At 48.9% G+C, this 7,248-nt stretch overlaps 1 protein-coding gene across 1 annotated transcript; it reads right to left on the reverse strand.

Moving 5' to 3' along the window:
* Nucleotides 1-2,924: 2,924 nt before the first annotated feature.
* On the reverse strand, nucleotides 2,925-6,994 carry LOC119779116. Its single transcript, XM_038278647.1, has one exon. The coding sequence runs from the start codon at nucleotides 6,395-6,397 to the stop codon at nucleotides 3,086-3,088; it is 3,312 nt and encodes a 1,103-aa protein (XP_038134575.1). The 5' UTR covers nucleotides 6,398-6,994; the 3' UTR covers nucleotides 2,925-3,085.
* Nucleotides 6,995-7,248: the final 254 nt, after the last annotated feature.

Raw genomic sequence — 7,248 nt, forward strand, 5'->3', positions numbered from 1 at the left:
CAACTCAATATATTACAATCAGTTCAGCTGAGCTGTGCAACCCTGAACAACCCATTCTCAATGCGTCTGTCTTACAAAAAGCCCTCATTTCAGCACCCTTGGGCTTCAAAGGCCTCAAATGGCCTTGGACTCCTTTCAGTGTTCCTGTTTCCCGCTTATTCTCTGTGTTTTCCCACCCTGGTCTTATCTCTCAAACTTTAAGGCTGCACTCAAAGCTGCACCTGCAGAGAGCTTACACACACACTGCTCTCTATCTCTCCATATTTGGTGGAGCACACTCTTTTGGACTCTGTGACCTTTATAGAATAAATGTATTTAGTGTAAAACATTTATTCAATATGTAAAACATGTATCCAATATATTCTAATCATTGGTGCAGATAATGTACTACATCAAGTAGAATGAACAGTGATAGACTGGGTACGGAAAATTTGCTGGAGCAAATTTGGGGGCGGCTGTTCTGACGGCAGCATGCCTTAGCTGGGGACATGGGCCGATCCGGCCACTAGGGGGTGCACACGCGCTCAATCGGGCTGGGTGCCACTACTAGCCAAGAGAAGAAGAGACTGACGATGGTGATTTAAGTGTATTACAAGTTGCAGGTTGTGTTTGTAACATTGTATCCGTCCCTCTGAAGCTTGTGGTTCAGTGTGCATCCAGAGAAACGTAAGTTATGTTGTTTTTTTGCTGGACCAAATTATTGTTGTTTTATGTTTAATCTGTTAGGCCGGCTGGTTGAGTTGTATTTGGTGCTACAGTTCATATTGCTAGCAGTGCTAATTGCTAGTTACCTCAGATGGTTTAAAGGGTAATTTATGTTATATTTATGCTACTGACCATTTCCTTTGTTGTTAGTGCCGGACATATATAACTATTATTTAATTTGTGAGCTATTGTTAAATATATTAATAATTGTTATTATTTGTTGTTGATTGTTTAAACAATCAAATTGTTATTATTTTCCAGAACCACACTGGATTAAAGTGCCATAAAAGGACTGACCGTCTCCTTCATCATTTATAAGTCTTGGGGGAACTTAGTGCGTTCTGACAGATGCACACTTCGTGATTACAAATCAGAGAAGCCAGTCTAATAACTTTGAGCCTCCGCTACAGAGATACTTTGAATTATGCATGAGGTTTTTGATGACATCAAACAGAGTCAAACGAATTTGTTTGATGACAGTGTGGTTCAGGATGACTGTGTTCAGGTTGACATGGATTACTGTAGTGAATTAAATACTGCACCAATGAATAGAATATAGTGGATAAATGTTTCACAATAAATACATTTATGTTATAAAAGGCCAGAGAGTTCAAAGAGTATGCTCCAACATGGATAAAAATAAACCACTGTGCAAGGCCATCTGCAGCTTTGAAGTTTGAGATAAGATCAGGAGGGAAAAAGACAGGTATTTGAAGGGGGACAGAGGTATTTGACTGGATCCAAAGTTTTGATGCTGTAAGGTTGCAAAGATGAGGCCTTTTGATGATGAAGTCATACACATGAAGAATGTATTATTTTGACATATCAAGGTTGCACCACGGAGCTGAACTCAAGTATGATATATTTTGTTGTCATATCAAAGTAATACAACAAAGTATACTGCGCTGTGTTTTAATGAAATTTTGACCATCAAAAGTTATGCTGAATGATTTAATGAAATGTTATGAAACATAAGTTACACTGAATGAAACGTTGTTTTGACATATTGATGATCAAGGTTATAATGTGTTTTTGATGTAACTGCAATATATGTCACAATGACCTGTAAAGAAAAGGCTTTGATAGATCAAAGAAAGGCTTTAATTAAAATATATATAAAAAATATGTCTTGAGGTGGGTTTTCCACCGGTAAGATAAAATAAATTGGAAATACCCGTGGAAAATAGTACCTAAGATTATGCAAAATAGGAGGAGCTGACCCAGCTGCCTCTGCCTGTTTTTTTGATCATTGTTTGAAGACTTTTCAACTGCTTTTTAAGAACTGTGAATTTTTACAAGACTTAGCATAAAATTCTAAGTCGTTGGGAAGACATTCCACAACATTTTGGCGAGCCAGCAGGAGGAAGCCCAGGCGTCGGACGACCTGCAGGCACCAGTTGGAGGCCAGGAACCCCCAAGGGCCCACTATCCACCAACATACAGGTGAGATACAATTTGTTATAATTTTCTAAATTAGTGGGGAACCAGCCTCCAGCGACTGCTTGTGGGCGTCAGGCACCACCAAGCTCTCCTAAAAGAACCTAGTATTCCAAATTTAATAAGTATCTTCCAAATTTAATAATACTTACATAAGAATATACAAAAGGCAGACTAAGCTGGAGAACGGTCCAAAGGTATGTGTGTATGAATGTATGGTATGAATGTATATGTGAATGCATGGTTTGTTAAGTATTGATTAATGTTTGAACTATTCTGTATTTGAACTGTTCTGTGTTAAGGTTTGAACTGAACAATACACAAAGAGGGACAGTCCGGTTATAAGCGCTTGACAGAGGTTGTGGAAACCGGTGTAGTGAAGGTGTTTAGTGTATGCTCTATAGTTGTGATGAATAGGGAGTATTAGTGACTAAGCGATAGTCAGAGTGCTCCGAAAACTTGTGTTGTACTAAGTATTGAGAGGCTAAGCGATAGCCAGAATATTACTGACTAAGCGATAGTCAGAGAAACGAGTACCGCTCTACCGGGTGACGTCGTCCATTTCCAGTTATCTGGGTGGACCCCGGACAGCAGGGAAAACGCATGTGCCACTGTAGGAGACAGTGAGGAAAAGGTGCTGTAAGAGTAAGAGGCCTGCAGCGTAAAAGTGCACTGTAAATACCTAATAATTTGTCTTGTGTGTCGTTGTCTGTTTGAAGCGTGAAAGAGTTAAGTACTAAGGGGGAGTAAGAGGCGAATAATAATAATAACGATAATAATAATAATAAGCTTCGTACATACATCAACTAGTGATGCAACCTGGACACATCATCAGTGATATTACCTGGTATCATAGAGTGTTTCGGGTCTTTCAAACATCATACACTCTCCTCCAGGCGACCCAGCCAGGGTTGATCAGACCCCAGCTCGTGTCCAGGTAGCGCTACCCTACCCACGGATCTCCTCTCCTGATCCACAACCACCGCGAGGCAACCTCTGCTGCCTCTGTGGCCTCCTTGATGGCCCTTCGCTTGCTGGCCCCTGTGATGCCCAGCATGCTGTACACCCTGCAGAGGGACTGGCCCGCAAACCCTCTGCATCCCACCTCAATAGGCTCGCACCTTGCTCGCCACCCATTGAGCCGACACTGCTCCACCAGATCGCTGTACTTAGCCCTCTTTCTCTCGTTGGCCTCCTCGATGCGGTCTTCCCAAGGGACCGTGAGCTCCAGAAGCACAACCTGCTTCGATGTTGCTGAGGTCAGCACCACGTCTGGCCTTAGTGATGTTATGGCCACATTTCCTGGGAACTTCAGTTGTTTCCCCAAGTCTGCCATCAGCTCCCAATCCTGTGCCATTGTGAGCAGGCCAGCGGAAGAGACCCTGGCAACAGCTGGTGGTCCTTCTCCAGCTCTGATGAAGGAGATAGCCTTCTTCGCTGGGCGGAGGCGCTTGCAGTGGGCTATTCCACTGCAGATGGAGTTCGCTATGGCCTTCAAGACCTGGTCATGACGCCAGCGATAGCGCCCCTCACTCAGGCTCCTCGGACAGCAGCTCAAGATGTGCTCCAGGGTCCCTCTCTTCTGGCACAGGGCACATGCTGGTGACTCCACCTTCCCCCAACAGAACAGGTTAGACGGGCTTGGCAATACGTCATATACAGCCTGGATCAGGAATTTTATGCGTTGGGGCTCGGCTCTCCACAGCTCAGTCCACGTGACTTTGCGCTCTGCTGCTTGCTCCCATCGCGTCCAGGCTCCCTGCTGCCGCATTCCAAGCACCCTGCCGGACCGCTCTTCTTCCACAGCTGCCCGCACTTCTTCCTGGAGCAGCGTCCTCCTCCTCTTCTCCTTTGCCTTCCCGCAGCAAGGTGTTGTGCTGCTACCAAGGCCTGCTCTTCCCCGAGCCACTGTCCCCACCAGAGTCCTGTGCCGCAGCCGTGACTCCGCCACTTCCACAGCCTCTGCCGCCCTCCACTTCCGCCCCGTCCGGACCTCGATACCCGCCTGAGAGACTTTTGGGTCACATGACTCTCTGTATTGCAGCACCTCCCTAGTTCGGCTCACCTTGAATTCCTCATTCAGGCTGCTGAAGGGGAGCTTCAGCATGTTGCTCTTTCCGTATAGGGCGATGCTGCTCAGGCTCCGCGGTACACCCAGCCACTTCCGCAGGAACCTGCTGACTCTCCTTTCAAAGCCCTCAACTGTGGAGATTGGGACCTCATACACAAGGAGGGGCCAGAGAATCCTTGGAAGGATGCCATGTTGGTACACCCAGGCCTTGAACTTGCCAGGTAGACCTGATTTGTCCACCGTAGCTAGCCAAGCCTCCAGATCTTGATTGGTCGCGTTGATGGCTGCTGTGTCTCTCAGGCTGCAGTTGAAAACTTTCCCCAGGCTCTTCACCGGCTTCTCGGTGATGGATGGTATCTGGGTGCCGCCAAGTGTAAAGATGAACTTGTTGGTGACTTTTCCTCTCTTTAGCACAAGGGATCTCGATTTAGCGGGCTTAAAGGTCATGCGGGCCCAGGTAGTCAGTTCTTCCAGCCCCTTCAAAATCCACCTGCTCCCTGGGACATTTGACGTTGTCACGGTCAGGTCGTCCATGAAGGCCCTGATGGGCGGCTGCCTGACACCAGACTTGGTTAGGGGCCCTCTGCACTGAACCTCGGTGGACTTTGCCAGCATGTTCATAGCAAGTGCGAAGAGGATCACTGAAATGGTACATCCGGTGATGATTCCCTTCTCCAGCTTGTGCCAGTCCGATGTTATGGATCCTGCTGCAACCCTCAGACTGAACCTGTTGTAATAGTCCAGAATGAGGTCTCTGAACTTAGCTGGGACATGGTGGCCGCACAGTGTCCGCTCGACGAGCTTATGAGGTATGGATCCATATGCGTTCGCAAGGTCCAGCCACAGCACGACTAAGTCTCCCTTGCTCTCTCTGGCTTCCCTGATCAGCTGAGTGACCACGCCATTGTGCTCCAGACACCCTGGTATCTTTGGGATCCCTCCCTTCTGGACCGAGGTGTCGATGTAGGAGTTCCTGAGGAGGTAGTCAGTTAGACGCCTTGCCACAATGCTGAAGAATAATTTCCCTTCAACACTGAGCAGGAAGATGGTTCTAAACTGATCGATGTTTGTAGACCCTTCCTCCTTCGGAATCCATACACCTTCTGCAAATCGCCACTGCTCGGCAACCTTTCCCCTCCTCCAGATTACCTTCAAAATCCTCCAGAGCCTGTGGAGTAACTTTGGGCAGTTCTTGTACACCTTGTAAGGTACCCCACTAGGTCCGGGGGCTGAGCTTGATCTTGCCTTTTTGACTACCTCCTGGATTTCCTTCCAGCTGGGCTCCCTCCCATCGAAGTCCACTGTTGGTGCTGGTGGGTCAATCAGGGACTGGCAGTCTCCCAGGTCTTGCTCCCTGGATGCATCTCCATAGGTTGCAGCCAAGTGATGGTCGACCTCTGCTTTGGAACAGGTAAGTTGACCATTGCGTTTCTGCCCCAGCAGCTGCTTCGTAAACCCAAACGGGTTTGCTAGAAAGGCAGTGCGCTTCCTGGCTCTTTCCTTCCTTCTTCTCCTATGCCACTCAGCCCTCCTCAAAGTCAGGAGCTTCTTTCGAAGTATGTTGCGCAGCTCTGAGAGCGGTCCCCTCTCCTCCTCTCTTGCCTGCTTAAACTGCCGCCTCAGGACCCTCAGTTCCTTCCTGAGCTGGTGGATCTTGTGTGCTCGATTGCTCATGGTGTAGGGCAATCTCCCTGCTTTCTTCACCTCCAGGCCAAATCTCTCAGCTCCCATGCTGATGATGATGGTGGTCATGGTCTGGAGACGCCGATCGACTTCCCCCTTGGCTGTTGCTCCTAAGATGGAGTCGGTGTCCTCATCAAACTGGCGCCACTCATACTCCCTATCAGCTCTGGGCCATCTAACCCGACGATGTTCTGGTGGTCTGTGTGGGTTTGGGGCTTGTACCACTTGGAGATTCTGGGCACTATGGTTTGGCTCCAGGCCTAGCTCCTCCTGCGTCTCACCAGGGGGGATCCCTGCGCGCTGTGACACTTGCTCCGTCTGCACACATCTCATCTTGGTCTGGTGGATCTTCAGACCACGTGGGTTTTTGCACACTTTGCCACAAAAGCATTCTGTAGTCATAGTCGTATTTCCATTGCCTGGTTTCGTCATTCTTTGATCCGTCCGAGTGGGATCCTCATCCTCCCCCCCTCTCGGGGATCCCTGGGGGTATTTCTCCATAGGTCGATCTGTAGCTTAGGGTGGGTTCTTCCTCCTAGTAGAGAGAAAGATGCAGGTTTGGGCTGCTAACCCTTACTGCCCCGATGCCGTCTCTCCGGGCTGTCCGCTGTCTCTCCAGCTGTCACCACTCTGTTCTTGGTAGTCAACCAGACTTTCCTGGTGGTCACTGGTTATCCCAGACAGAAGCTTCGTACATACATCAACTAGTGATGCAACCTGGACACATCATCAGTGATATTACCTGGTATCATAGAGTGTTTCGGGTCTTTCAAACATCATACACTCTCCTCCAGGCGACCCAGCCAGGGTTGATCAGACCCCAGCTCGTGTCCAGGTAGCGCTACCCTACCCACGGATCTCCTCTCCTGATCCACAACCACCGCGAGGCAACCTCTGCTGCCTCTGTGGCCTCCTTGATGGCCCTTCGCTTGCTGGCCCCTGTGATGCCCAGCATGCTGTACACCCTGCAGAGGGACTGGCCCGCAAACCCTCTGCATCCCACCTCAATAGGCTCGCACCTTGCTCGCCACCCATTGAGCCGACACTGCTCCACCAGATCGCTGTACTTAGCCCTCTTTCTCTCGTTGGCCTCCTCGATGCGGTCTTCCCAAGGGACCATGAGCTCCAGAAGCACAACCTGCTTCGATGTTGCTGAGGTCAGCACCACGTCTGGCCTTAGTGATGTTATGGCCACATTTCCTGGGAACTTCAGTTGTTTCCCCAAGTCTGCCATCAGCTCCCAATCCTGTGCCATTGTGAGCAGGCCAGCGGAAGAGACCCTGGCAACAGCTGGTGGTCCTTCTCCAGCTCTGATGAAGGAGATAGCCTTCTTCGCTGGGCGGAGGCGCTTG

The sequence above is a fragment of the Cyprinodon tularosa genome, unplaced genomic scaffold (assembly GCF_016077235.1).
Source record: "Cyprinodon tularosa strain WSP-4 unplaced genomic scaffold, ASM1607723v1 ctg1429, whole genome shotgun sequence".
In the NCBI taxonomy this organism is placed as follows: Eukaryota; Metazoa; Chordata; class Actinopteri; order Cyprinodontiformes; family Cyprinodontidae; genus Cyprinodon; species Cyprinodon tularosa.

Coding starts and splice junctions, on each gene's coding strand:
- LOC119779116 (XM_038278647.1), bottom strand. CDS start 6,397: ATGGAGAAATACCCCCAGGGATCCCCGAGAGGGGGGGAGGATGAGGAT.